At 48.0% G+C, this 14,510-nt stretch overlaps 1 protein-coding gene across 1 annotated transcript; it reads left to right on the plus strand.

The window, feature by feature from the left end:
* Positions 1 to 956: 956 nt before the first annotated feature.
* Positions 957 to 13,642, plus strand: LOC111850647 (cyclin-J-like). The gene is made up of 6 exons (XM_023824780.2): positions 957 to 1,287; positions 1,878 to 1,974; positions 3,756 to 3,966; positions 10,828 to 11,127; positions 11,212 to 11,371; positions 11,818 to 13,642. The coding sequence occupies exons 2-6, from the start codon at positions 1,906 to 1,908 to the stop codon at positions 12,287 to 12,289; spliced, it is 1,212 nt and encodes a 403-aa protein (XP_023680548.1). The 5' UTR covers positions 957 to 1,287; positions 1,878 to 1,905; the 3' UTR covers positions 12,290 to 13,642.
* Positions 13,643 to 14,510: the final 868 nt, after the last annotated feature.

Below are 14,510 nucleotides of genomic sequence, written 5' to 3' on the forward strand. Positions count from 1 at the left end.
ATTGTTAGATACATTAGATATTTTATTAGAAAAAATACAGCTTGTGGAAGCAACACAGTCTAAACAAGAAATCAGAGTTACATATTAGTAAAAATTGCAAAATATAACTGCAAAGAATTGCATAAATATCATCGGTTTTCAAATTTGTCTTTTGTTTCTTAATGCTGGACGACATTAAGGTCAAATGCAGCTGCCTCCCCTAACAGAACAACTGGCTCCAGTCTGCCCCCCCCCCAGCTGAAATGATGTAGAACCGCCACTGGTGTTGAGGGTGGTTATGTTAAGTACCTCATAATGGCTCAGAGGCGACTTTATGGTTTGGCTTTATGGCGACTGTTAGTCTGTCGTTGTTAGGCGTCGATAGCTACAGATGACGCAAAAGAACTTAAATAAAGTCTGTTGCATGTTCTCCTCGCTTCACGCGGATTTCCTCCCGCGGTCCAGAGACATCTCTAAACTGCACATAATGTATGACCGCGTGCAAACGCCCTGCGACAGACTCGCGCCATATCCCAAGGGTCCCTCCTGACCGGATTAAGCAGCCGGGGCCGCAGACTGTAGTACTGCGTCTGCTAACAGCAGGTGGCGCTACAAAGAGCGACACACAGAATGATTTTGATAGCAATTCTCAGCACATTGCATAATTAAATAATTTTCTAAGGAGACGACCAGCAATTAAGCCATAAAAGAAAACTGACGTACTAAATTGACATCGAATAATTAATTTTAATATGTAGGAAATACGTCGACCCATGGATTCACGGGAATCACTGCCATCTTTTATCACTCTCTCCTTGATCACTGCAGTCCAGAGGATGATTGTTTTATAATGTAATGTTTTGTACTGATGACATAATCAGTGATCACGATCATTTCTCCACCGTCTGCGGTCTGCGGCGCGAGAACTACAAATCCCAGAGGCGAGACCCCCCCCTTTCCACGCGCCCCGTGTTCAAGCCCCTTGGGATTGAGCGTGAGCGCAGCGCTTGCGGTCTTCGCTGCTGCAGGCGTTGCACATAGTGCTTTCATCGCATAGGAGAAACGCGTCTCTGGCGGTGGGGGTATGGCCAAGGGTTAAAGCACCGTGCACGTTAAACAATAAAGACGCTAATTCTTTACAGTTAATATATGGTTTAACTTTTTTCGCGTGAGTTTTTTTCTTCCCTCGTGGAGGGGAGCGGATCGTCCTTCGCAGTTTTACTTGAGTGAGGAAACTATCGAGGATGGATTTATAATTTCAGGATGTTGTTCTGAAACAAAGGGGAAAGGCACACCGCTGTTTGACTGGTAAGGAAATAAAAGTGAATGAAAGCCGGTGATCGCCAGCCAGCACCGTCCAAAAAGTCACTTGTAATTGAGCTGGAGTAAAATAATATACGGCTTGAAAGATGTTTCGCAGTGAAAAGGTTAGACAATTGTTCGTAGCCTATGTGATCACGCTGTGCAGATCTAAAGAATAACAGAGGAGGTAATAGCTCGGTAGCTGGGGTTTTTTAAGCGAGCAAACCCGCAATGTTATTTAAAGATGAGCAATGTTATTTAAAGATGACCGTATTTTACAATGATTCCATGCCATTGTCACGTGTATTGGAATTGTTCCGACTTTTAAAAAGGTTTGAGTTTAAAAATAAGCACGACGTTGAATGCTTGGCATAAATCGAGGTCGCATTTTTATGGGAGATTAGTTAGCTTTTCGACCCGGCTCGTGCCGGCGGTAGTAACTTTGTTAGTAGCGTGGTCGAGCGACTCGGTGCATTTGTCAATAATAATAATTTAAAAAATCACTCATTGTAATAAATAAGTACACCCAGAAGGTAAAGCCCTGTCGTTTGGACATTCACTTTTTAAAAATGTTACTTTTGGAAACGGGGTTGTAGCTTCATCTCCGAACTCCTGGATGGGAAAATGGAAGTTGACGGGCAGTGGTGGAAAGACCAGCTCGCCGCAGACATACATCAATCTCTGCGCATCAAGGTAAGGCGGCTATTGGCTCAGATGAGCTTCTGCCCGTGTGTTTTTAAAAAGAATTTTGACTGATCATTTGAGTGTGGTTGCGACTAATATAGCTGCCCGTCCGCTAACCGCTGGGCAGTCAGCGCAGGGTCATGCATGAAACCTGGTTACACTTTCATGATCACTATTCCCGAACAGTATAATCGTGCATCGTGTGCAGCTGTGTGTATTTGATGCTAATTCGCCATTTAACGACTGCTGATTGAAGTGGTGCACGATGGATGAGCTCCTTCAATAAAATATTGATTTATTGGTCACGGTTGTCATTAACAGACTCGGTATTTTATAGTGAAAATGTAATGTTACTCCCTTGTACTGCTGTCGCTAATTGCAGACAGGGCATTTTTCGTTATGTGGAGACGGTTTTGCTCCTAAATGCCGCTGCACATTTCGGTTTTTAATGCCTTCACCTATCTTGTCAATATCCCACTTTGTCGACATGGGTAATAACTTATCTGCCCTGTAATTTACACTTTTTCATGTATGGTGGGCGAAAGTACTGTGTATTATAAGACGCCGTTGCCTTTTTTTTTGAGCAAACGTAATTTTTTAAAGTATGATAGTGTCACATGGAGTATGTAGCATTTTAATAAAGTATGCATGTACGTAACTTCTTACAAATCAGCTGTCGACCAGATGACTTCAGTGTCTTAAACCAATCTATTTCAAGAACAAAGTGTACTATTATAGAGACTAAATGTTTAATTCTTTTGATGCATCGAAATAAAATATTGCACGTTAAAGCATACAAAAATATTGAAACTGAATTGAATATAGTTGCAAATCCAGACTAGTACTCTTGCTTTATATTTGCCGGATCACGGATGTGTTGATGTATGGAGGTTTACCGGCCCCTGCTTGTTGAGCGGTGTCGGGTTCTTTGGGGGGAGCCGCCGGCTTGTTTCCGGGGCCGTCGGCATTATTAGCTGTCCGTATGAATAATCGAGCGGTGGGGGGTGGGCGGCAGGAGCAGCTGTGTCCCCTAGGAAAGGTCAGCAACGTCCCGCTGCCTCGGTGCTTTAATGGGGGGCGCGTCTTTGCGGACCCCCGAAGCCGGCAGATGGCGGCTCGCAGGGAGACGGTCCGCCTTTCATACGTCACATGCAAAGTGGTTAACTTTTATTTCTCTCAATATTTTTAACGATCTTTTCGTATTAGTTCTTCAATTTAGCGCACGATCCAGGGAAAGCATTTCACCACAGAGCTCTGTACGCTTTGTGTATGGGATAAATAAAACTTAAAAAAAAAAACGGTATGCAAAAATAGGAAAAGATTTTAAGAGGGAGATTTAAGTTTGCCAGATTTCCTCTTCAGCTGCTATGTGACTGATTGCCCTCTTGGTCAGACTTAATGATGGTGACTGAGGCTTTGAAACGAAGCTTGTTACAGTGAGCAAATTTAATTAAAAGAAAAGAGACAGACACGTGTTGCTGGTGCGAGCCAGCAGCCCCCCCCCCCCCCCCCCCCATCGCAAAAGGGGGGCGCACGGGGCTTTTGTGTTGATAAGAAGTTAATTTGTTACTGCAGGAAGTGTTTTGCGGATGGTCTGAGAGGGCACTCCATATTTTGACTCTCTGCTATTAGGTCAGCATAGTAACGCCAAACCGGCTTTTAGTAACAAATGAACCTGCTTTTATGAAAAATGTACTAAGACTGTTATTTATTTATTTTAAATGCGCTGTATTCATGTACTCCTCTTTTTGGGCTCACCTCGTCTCCCTCTTTGCCCCGCCGTCTTTCAGGAGCTGAAGCTGCCTCTATACCGAGCCCAGTCGCCCCAGATCGGCCTGAGGCGCTACTTCGCCGACCTGCTGGCCATCCTCAGTAATCGCTACCAGCTGTGTCCGACCGCCCGGCACCTGGCCGTCTACCTGCTGGACCTCTTCATGGACCACTACGAAGTGGCCATCAAGCAGCTATACGTTATCGCTCTCTCCTGCCTCCTGCTGGCCAGTAAGTCATCTTCAGGTGACGCCTGAGGCAAACACCCAGGCGAAATATCGTTCCGGCTTCAGATCCCAGGCTCAGCAGTGTGATTTCGCTTATCCCTCAGTTGCTCATGGCATCAAATAACCATCAAAATATGTATATTGCTTCTGGTAGAAGAGTCTGCCAAACAAACAAGCAAGCAAATCAATAAGACATAAAGATGGAAGATATGGGACATGTTCCTACCAATATTGTGGGGGTGCTGTGTACGTTTAGGAGGGTGTCGGGTTCGGAGCTGATTTGGTCTGCACCAAACCAACACTCTTGCATGACATAAAAATACAGTTTAAAAACACAGTTGTTGAAATAGTCAATGGAATTAAATGAACAGGAATGTGCAGTGAATCAGTAGATTTTGGTTTCAGAGTAATGATTCCAGTGCAGAGTGTAAGACTGTTTGCTGAAAGCAGTGGATGGATGCTGGAGGGAAATCCAGTGGCCATCAGGTCTGGGTGGGAGGGTAAATCCCTGTGCTCTACTCTGCAGTGTCACTCAGCTGTATTTTGATCTGTCGCTGTCGTGCTGTAGATACGGGGGGAGGATAGACAGGTCTGACCTGACACGGCCTGCAAAGGCCGCCAAGCCGATTTTCGGCCGCCGGTAGTCGTCGGGCTGTTGGTGAGAGCCGGTGACTGCCGGTCACGGCAGAGTGTGCAGCACGGTCGGTCCCCGTCGGTGCCGTTTCGACCGATATGAGCTTTGGCCGATTTGTGAGATTGCGTTGAATCGACGTTGAGACCCACCACCGAGCTTTCCGATTGGGCTGTACGGCCTCTAGTCCCGCCTGTGTGATGCAGGACAAATCTTCCCAATCGACAGGAGCCGGCCAGCTCTTGTTGGCGTTCGTTTTCTGCCATCGGCTTGGCGTGATGCCCGCGTCTGCAGAGTTGCCCGGCCCAGCCCCCGCATGCTGTCTACCCTGACAGCTGTGTATATAAGGGGCCTGCCCCCGGACCTATCCGCCCGCTCAGGAGTCTTATCACAAATGCAAACTGGGGCGAGAGCCTGTTCCCAGAGCCCCCGCATGCTAATTATCGCAGGGAGGGGGAGGAGGAGGGGGGGCTTTAGGCAAACTCAAAAGTGTGGCTCTGCCCAGACCACAGTGATGTAAATGACTGTGGGTGTGCAGCTGCAAGCCTAGAACTCGGCTAATTGACCAGAAAAGCTAGAACTCCCTATTTCTGACTCTCTCCATGTCCTTCTGTGCTGCACCTCCGGCTCGTCGAAGTCTTTGAAGGGAGAAAGCGACATGGACGCATTCGTGTGACATACAGGCGCTGCTCTTCGTCAGCCTGTAGTGAGCTGCATGTCAGCATCAGCTGCTACTGGACTTTCGGGCTGTTTTGTCATTGAAGCACAAGTACCTTAAATTAAGCTGGCTTGTTTAAAAACTGGGAGAAGCATCAGATTGTTAGTCCGCTGATAGCGGCTCTGGTGTTTGTCATCTGGAGCATTGGTTGGTTTTTAGTATGTAATATTAGAAAATTAAGAAACCACGGCACTTATTTCACTTATTTCCCAATTTATGGGTATGCACCTTTGTAAAATATACATTTTTTCCCCCCACTGCAGCCTGGTTCTTCCCTGCTTCTCATTAATGAAGGGCTTCTTCCTTGCTTTATGGGACTTCAGTCCTGCTTCTAGGAGCCTGATACACACTGACCTAGCAGTGCACTTCACACCTGCACTTAATGTCTCCCGTTCCTTCTGAAGGTCACTTGATGTCATCCTCTGATATTTGAGGCACTGCCAGATAAGTTGACAGTCATCTCTTGCATTAGAAAGTTGTTTCTGCCCTCTACCTGGCTGGTTTCTGGTCATTCCCAGTGTCTCCTGCTTCACCTTGTTCTTGTTTACTGCTGTCTTAGAAACTCTGAGCCTGGAATCAGCCTGCCGCTCAGTGTAGCCTCTGCCAGCAGGACCAGGATTAAACCAGGATTAAAAAATGCAGATTCTTAAAAATATTGTGGTCTTTTAATTCTTCCCAGAGCTGTATGTGTGTGAATACTGACACCAATGTTTGTGAGGGGGAGTGTTGAAGAGACATGGGCTGTAATCTAAGCTTAATGTAAATATATTTGCGTTGCTAATATTTATCTAGCCAGGTAATTATGTTGACGTCTGAGTACTTCAGAACTTGCCCTTAATTGCTGAGATGCAGAGCTTATCTAGTGTGAGCAAATCTCCTGCTTGCATGTCGCTTTACCGTCCGGTTTCTCTGTGGTTCTGCCTTTAATAAGGCCTACAGATTGGGACGCCTGCTGACCTGCAGGGGGGGGCAGGGGGGGGGATAATCAGCTGATTGTCATGTCAGATTCTTTAGATCCTTGCTCATGTTCCTTGATATTTTTAATGTCGGCTTTTCTGTCAGCTATATTTCTGACGCCTGTTCCCTCACTGGTTGTTGGGACCTGCTTCTGAGTGGTTCTGGTTCTGGTTCCTTGCCTTGTTACCCAGGGTTTGGCAGCTGGGATTTGGTGTCATATCCACTATGTGTCTCCCAGCCCAGTGTGTCTCCAATCCCATCCTGCACCCCCATCTTGATTTCAATACTGATCCGCTGTGAAAAGATGTGCATGGTGTGCATCTGCTGTGGGTCGGTGCCACCGCGGGTCCGCTACGGGTCTGGGGAGAGGCGGTCCCTTGTGGGGCCCGGCTCTTTGCTCCAGGGCGCCTGCATCCTGCTCTGGGAGTCAAGCCTGAACAAAAGGCCCCCGCATACGGAGCTGAAAGCCAGGAGGGGGGAGGGACTGGGAACAGCTGGCTTCTTCTATCGCACTCGCGGCTCCGCTAACTGCTATGGGTTTGGCGTCCGGCGACGAACTTCAGTGTGGCAGCTTGCCCACGCGCGGAAAGGCAAACGGACGTGTGACGGGGTCGCGACCTGGAGTGTGCTGGCTTGGTTTTACGACCAGGAAATGCCGTTGGCGTGAGGGATTGAATCTGGGCTTGCACTGGGAAGGTTTCCCAGCGCCTGGGGATGGCAAGTTCACCGCGTACTTCAGACCACTCCTGCTTTACGGTTTTAATGTTCTGCCATCTGTGGAGTGCAGACAGCCAGCGTAGCCCTAACAACGCCGGATAAGGTCCCGGGCTCCAGATAATCGCCCCCGTCGAGACGTGCCAGCATCACCTCGGGCTGTTACGATGTCTGCGTCGTATCAGCTGGTCGGTATGTCTGGAAATGGGGTTGGTGTCTGTGATCGGAAGGTCGCCGGTTCAAATCCCGTAGTTGTCAGAGTGATTTCACAGCTGGGCCTCTGATCGAGACCCTTGACCCACAATTGACTGGCTGAGTCTACTTCTACACAAAAATATGCATGACTTTAGATACAAGGATCTGCTGTATAAATGAAATGTAAATGTAAACGTCTTAAAGTTTTTATAAAATGGGAAGGTGCAGAGAGGGCGGTGTTGGAGCTGTTGGGGGTGTGGCCTGATATGCAGATTAGCAATGAAGGTAAATTCTTATTTGGACTTTAGTGGAGTCGTCTTTAAACCGGCCATGAGCTTCATGGTGACTGTTTGGAGTGTTCCTGTAATGAGGGATCTTTCCCAGCCTTTGTAGGTCAGAGGTCAATGGGGGGGGGGCTGGAGGTGTGTGGGGGGTGCGTATGTCTGGGGAGGGGGGGGGGTGCATTGTGAAAGCCTCTGACTTGGGGAGGGATTTTACTGTGACCAATTTAACACCTCGCAGTGAAAAGGAGGCAGACAAATGAAAGGAAGCTAGGGGCCTCGCCGGGGCCCCGCCTCCGCTGATGTGGCACCCGTGAAAAAAAAAAAAAAAAGTTAGACGTGTTAAATTTTCTTGGAAAGTGGCTTTAACCGGATTGTCACGCCCGCTGAAGAAAGCGGGAATTACTGGTGTCGCTCTGCTGGCCAGCTTGTCTGAAGGGAAATGCGGGCCCTGCTTGGGGGCCCGTGTCACACCGGAAACCCACCGGAAGGTCCTGAGTGGAGAATAGCATCGCCACAGGAAGTGGGGCAGACAAACAGGAAGTCGGCCCCGTGAGCGGGCGGCACGCCAGGGACAGTGGGCTTTTTAGTGTCCGTACAGAGCTGCTCTATATACTATCAGGGACTCTAGGAATAGTCCTTGTTTTTGCTTGCTTGTTTTCGTTCGTATCCGGCTGTTTTGAAGGGCGAGCTGTAAGGGGGCAGGCTTTTCCTGTCGTTTCTGGAAAGACTGCTTTTGAGTTTCACTGTGAGGAGTCCTTTAGCTCTAAATGACACCCCCCCCCCCCCCCCCCCCCCCCTCCCGGTGTCCCCTGAATGGACCAGTCCGATGGCTTCACCCCGTGTCAGTCTCTGGTGGATTTACCCGGCGAGGGGAAGATCGGCTTTACATTACCGCCTCATCTGCCTGTATGTGTTTTCTGTTAAGGAGGGGGGTATGTGGAGATAAACTTTTTGGGGGAGGGATTATCTTATCAGATGTAATTATACTGGCTTTCTGTTTGTATGGGGGGGGGGGGGTCAGGGATGCCTTCTGTTTTTTTTTTCTGCTTTTTTATTTTTTTTAAATGCGAGTTTTGTTCAGGAAGACAATTCAGTGCCTTTAAATGTATGATAACACAGAATATCACTGTGCTTTGAAGCAGCCCCCCGTGTGTCTGATGTTGCCCGTTTTGCTCTGAATCAGTTGCTGGGATACAATTCCCTGTGTTTTGGGAGGTGGGGTGGGGGGTGAATGCTGCCCCTCTCTCCAGCTGAAGGCCCCCCCCCCCACACCCCACAGGCGGTGCTGTAATCCCCTTCGGCGTCCAGGGCTAATGTTAAAACCCCCACCTACCGTCATGGCACCGATTCGGGGGGGGGCGAGTGTGGCAAAGACGAGCGGAACAGGCCGAGTTTGAGATGGGTTAGGGTTAGGGTTAGGTTCAGGGTTAGGTTTAGGTTCAGGGATGGAGAGGCTGACAGGAGTAAGACGATTATACGCTTGGCTGAAATCCCCAGATTACAGGACTCGTGGTATGAGGGGACTAGGCCAGATGGGACCTGATTGTGGTTCAACTAGGAGGTCCGGCGGAAAGATTTACTGCAGCTTCCGAGATTGGATGCTAGGCTAACAGGAGGGGGTAAGGCCCAGGGGTAACCTGAACTGGAGTATCAGTCATGGTATCAGTCATTATAAACTGGAGTATCAGTCATGGTATCAGTCATTTTAAACTGGAGTATCAGTCATGGTATCAGTCATTTTAAACTGGAGTATCAGTCATGGTATCAGTCATTTTAAACTGGAGTATCAGTCATGGTATAAGTCTTTTATTTTCAAACTCTAGATTAACTGGTGTATATTGAAGCGAGTGATCAGATAAGTGTCGCAGTGCTTCGTGTAAATACTCGCGTGACGTGTCCCACTATGAAGTTCGCTTTGGATAAACACAAGAAACTGGTAATGCAGAAACCGGAGTCGGTGGTCTTCACATGTAAGCTTTCTTCTCTCTCTCTCTCTCTCTCTCTCACTGCTCACTCTTCAGTCCCATTACTGCGTGCTGGTGCAGATGGTCACACGACCAAAGGCGTAAATGTTACAGCAGCATGACATGGTCCTCCATCTTCTGTTGTCACATGGATTGTGCCGGATAGGTCGTGCCCCTATCGTCATGGCGTCAAGTGTAGGCGGGGCTCGGGATGGTTTCACGACGGGGATTGGTCGGCTAAGGAGGGACCGGCTCCATCCCGGCCACCCGTGGTCTGTGCAAACGTTTGTTTTGGCTGAAGTGTCGATGTAATCAGCCCGATTTTGCGAGTGTAGACCCATTGGACCATTTTTTTTTTAGCTGCTGAAGAACCTTCTGGAACAATTGGACACTGAAGCTGTTATGATGAGGCTTGGTGTGATATGAGCCCTATTTGAAAGTTGCAGGACTCTCAGCAGGGCTTTGGTGGACTGTTTTATATGAATACAGAATACTGAGCTTTGTCACAAGTAAGAAGTTCTTTTTGGGTGCACGTGCACTCAGTTTCTTCGTGGTTCTTTCTGCATTCTCCCCCCCCCCCCCCCCCTTGATGAATGGTTGTCTCCCGGCTATGCCCGAGCGTGAGCTGTGTGCGTCATTTGCATTCCTATCACATCCACCCCTTGCTTAAACAGAATGCCTTTTGTTCACCCCAACCACATACCAGGTTGCCACCATAGACCAGCTTCTTCTCTGAGGTGGAATTCCAGGCCCAGCCCATCTTCACCCCTCCATTTGCTGACCCTCAGTTTACTCATCATTACTCATCGCTGAGAACTTGGTACTCAGTACTCATTACTCGATCAGTGACTTTTAGTATCCGATCAACCCTGATAAAGCGTGGGGCTTACAGGGGCAAACCCTGTGTTTCTCTGTACTCGTAAATCCCTAGTTCAACTCTGAGTATTATGTTCACCCCCCCCCCCCACTGCCTCTTATTTTGAGATTCCGACCCCCCCCATTATAATCCCTTTTGTCTGGTGCTTGCATGTTTACCTGAATTCGATCAATTTATCCTGAAATGTGTTGTACAAAAAGCAAGGGTGTATGCAGGGGGTGGAGCCACAGAAGCACCAGCCTCAGCTGAAGGCTGATTGGCCCGCGGAGTGCTCCTTCCCGTGTCACTCACAGGTTCAAAACATATCATTGGCTGATAAGGCTGGTCCCTCTGTGTGAACCATGGCCCCTCGTGTCTCCCTTAATATAACCTCTGACACCAAGTAAGATTATAATCCGCAGTATTTTATTAGTTTGCTTTACGCTTGTTTTGCATACTTGTATACTTGCGTGGTTGAGTTTAAAGGTGGGTGGATTTACGGGAGTGTCTGTTGTCAGTGACCCTATGATGATTCCCTGCCCCAAGGTAAGTTTGAGGAGAAGGAGGACCGTGTGCCCAAGCTGGAGCATCTGAATGCGCTGGGCTTCATGTGCAGCCTGAACCTGGTGCTCGGGAAGCGCGACCTGATCCGCATGGAGCTGCTGCTGCTGGAGACCTTCGGCTGGAACCTGTGCCTGCCCACGCCCGCGCACTTCATTGACTACTACCTGCGCGCCTCCGTGCAGGAGAGCGACCTGCACAACGGCTGGCCGCTCTCCTCCCATTCCAAGACGCTGGCCTTCATGGACAAGTACGCCCACTACTTCCTGGAGGTGTCTCTGCAAGGTGAGGCCTCGGAGGATGCCGTCCATCTGCCTGGATGCTTCCGGAATCACTGTCTGACCTGCCTCCCCCCCCCCCCCCCCCCAGACCATGCCTTCCTGAGCTTCCGGCCCTCTCAGGTGGCGGCGTCCTGCATCGCGGCCTCACGCGTCTGCCTGCAGATCCTCCCCAGCTGGACCAGCGCCCTGCACCTGCTGACCGGATACACCTGGGAGCACCTGACCCCCTGTGTCGAGCTCATGCTGCTGTGAGTCCCCCCCCCCCGTATATATACACTTGGACTTCAGTTCAACCGGCCGCGGATCGAAAATATTTTGAGAACAAATAAAATCCCAGAAAGCTGAGAATGAAAAGGTAGAGAGAATGAATTTATAATTTTCCTATTTGTATTTTCTATAAGTACTTTGATCTGTACTGAAGACTTACTCCCTAAACTATATAATATAATTATGATGTTTTGGATAAGTAATCCAGAGATGATTTGAAGTACACTGCAGGATGTGCGTAAGTTATATGCAAATACTACGGCATTTTATATAAGGACATGAGCAGCTGTGGATTTTTGTATTCACGGGGGGGAGGGGAGGGGGGGGGGCGCTGGAAGTTCAGTTCCCTCCCCCTTTCCTGTTTTTCCCACTAAGTGAAGTCGCACGAATGAAATTTCTCTGCCTTGTGCTTCTCCGCCCCCCCTAGTGCTCACGACAGTGACGTAAAGGAAGCTAACAAATCCAAATCGGCCCCGAGCCCGGCCGTCCTGCAGCCGCGTGGCCAGCCCGCCCCCCCCTCGCCCGCCTCTCTGGACAGGCAGGCATCTGCCTCCTCCCAGCACCTGATCTTCCACCCGGGGGGCTACGCGCACCTGAGCCAACACTCTGCGCCCGTATCCCAGCTGCACGTGATACCCGACACCCAGGCTTTGGGGCCTGTGCTATCACAGGACTACCTCCAGTCCCACCGGACGGACCTATTCTCCGGCACATCAGCAGGGGGCGCCGTCCACCCGTACCCGAACTTGGCATCAGGATTGCGGGCCGTGCCTCTTCAGGGTCCCCTGTCGATGCAGGTGGCCGTCGCCGCAGAAGCGCGTCACTGCCTGGGCGTGGCCTACAGCGCCGGATACCTGGGGTCTCGTCACACCTTCGCTGCCGGCTGCTTTGACAGGTGACAGGTGCTGTCACACCTGCGGGGCACAAAGTGTCCGTCTGCTTCTCCGCGACGTCCATTTCTCGGTTGCCAAAGGGATTGAACGAGTCTTGTCTGCCCTCCATTCTTTTTAAACCTCAGAAAATGACTGTGATGATGTAGCTGAAAATATACAGTCCTGCCGATTTAAAAAAAAAATATATAAGGTACATAAAAGGTATTCACTAAGATCCTGCTGCAATAGTCACTTTCATTTTTTTTTTAATCTTTAGAAGATGAGCCACCAAGACAGTGTTTCTCAATCCGGTCCTCAGAGACTGTCGGTCCATGTTTTTGCTCCCTCCCAGCTCCCAGCCAGACAGTCCACATTTTTGCTACCAGGAGCTGAGAAGCAGCAAAAATGTGGACTGTGTGGTACCTGAGGACCGGATTGGGAAACACTGCACTGAATATTTCACCTGTCCTGTGTATGACCACTGTGTCTCCTTTGATAATTATATTACCCTGCAAATTGGGATTAGATTAGGGATAGATTAACGCCAAAGCCTGCCTTCGAGACCTTCTGCCCACTTTCAGCACAGTCCCCGGCGTCATGAAGACATTTCGATCTTTGGGGCTGTGGAAGAATTTTGGCGCTTTTTTCCATTACTTTCTAAGACCAACCAAATGCAACAGAATTGCCTTAATCTGTGGAAACGAGTTTTAATGCATTGTAAATTTTTCAGTGCTGCTGCCTTACAGTATATAAGCTGTCTGTAATGACTGTGACACTTGATTTCATGTAGTGCTGTTTACAGGATGTTTCAGGGACCGATCTGACTACTTGAAAACGACGCCATTGATGTTTACCTCCGTAGTTTTTGGTCGCTTTTTATTGGATATTTTTTCCCTACTTATGTTAACTGTGTTTTTTTTTTTTTTTTTAATCTACATTCAGTCTGATCTGTGAGCTGTAGGACCTTGTTGAATCTTCTGTTAAACCCCCAGTAGGTTTGCTGTGTAGGCACACCTGTTCCAGAATTGGGGGGGGGGGTATATTTTAAGAGGTACCTGTAGTTTACAGAGCTTTTAAGGACAAAGTGAATGTTACGGCCACTCCCACTGCCAAAACCCGAGATTTGTCTGTCTCTCTCTGTGGGGAGCCTTAAGAGATGTAAGTTTAACTTTGTCAGTTTTGTGGGGGGGTGGTTGTCAGCGCTCAGCTGCATGGCATCACGTGAAAGTTTTTTTACTCGTGGCTACTGGAGCAGTTTGAAGTCCGACGTCTGCTGATGTGAATACCAGAGTGCTGAACACCTTGGTACGTGTCTTGCGGTTTTTTTTCCCCCCCGATTATTATTATCGGTAATACTAAAGACGTTTTCCGGAATTTGTCTCTGAGAAAGTGTAACGTGAATTATTTGAATACTGGGAGCAGCATTTTCCGGGGACGGTTCAAACAGCGCACAAAAATTCCTAAAATGACTCCTAAAATGAACCACAACTCACTTCGCAGTCTGGGCCAGAAGACAGTTGATGTGTGAACACTGAATATACTTTGAACTACCTCAATGTTTTCACCTTTGTTCTACCACTTGTGTGTTTATTTGAATTTTACCCATTTTTTTTTTTTTTAGACCAAGTGTATTTATAATTCGCAGTATTTTATTAGAGCTCTGTTCCAGGTTTATTTTAAGCTTGTTTTATATTATCTCTGTATGTTTTTAGCTGAGTTTCCTGTGACTTATACAGACCAGCCTGTCTGTTGTACTGTGTTGAACTGACACTGTGGTGATTGACTGAAATACGGATTTCTGCTAAGAAGTCTTAGGGTGCAATATGTTATTTTAGACAGTTTGGAGAGCTGAACATTTTCATATAAATTCCTGTTGCATCAACTTTTGACTGATTTTTGTAAACTGTAAGTAAATTTTTTTTATAGATAGCAGTGGGAAAAAAGTTGTTTTGTCCTTTATTGTTGTGAAAATGCACCGTGATCATTAACTACAAATACTCTGGAAATGCTGCAGAAACATTTAAGAGGCATCTGTTTGATCAAATGCTGCTTTGAAGTCCAGTATTTAACTCTGACGAGTGGATGGTTATAGAAGAAAGATCTAAGATTAGTTTAAGTGAACATTTAAAAAAACATCAGATTACCAAGAATAGCACTGTCTCCTTACACACTCTGCTGTTTCGGGTTCAGGTGTCACATTTTCATGTTAGTCTTCTCCCAGGTCCACTTGGCACAAATATTTACCTCA

This window comes from Paramormyrops kingsleyae, chromosome 24, assembly GCF_048594095.1.
Source record: "Paramormyrops kingsleyae isolate MSU_618 chromosome 24, PKINGS_0.4, whole genome shotgun sequence".
In the NCBI taxonomy this organism is placed as follows: domain Eukaryota; kingdom Metazoa; phylum Chordata; class Actinopteri; order Osteoglossiformes; family Mormyridae; genus Paramormyrops; species Paramormyrops kingsleyae.

Bases quoted from the DNA above. Each gene is read 5' to 3' on its own strand.
- LOC111850647 (XM_023824780.2), top strand. From the start codon at position 1,906: ATGGAAGTTGACGGGCAGTGGTGGAAAGACCAGCTCGCCGCAGACATA. The intron at 1,975-3,755 runs GTAAGGCGGCTA...GCCGTCTTTCAG, and splicing joins ATCAATCTCTGCGCATCAAG to GAGCTGAAGCTGCCTCTATA. The intron at 11,128-11,211 runs GTGAGGCCTCGG...CCCCCCCCCCAG, and splicing joins CCTGGAGGTGTCTCTGCAAG to ACCATGCCTTCCTGAGCTTC.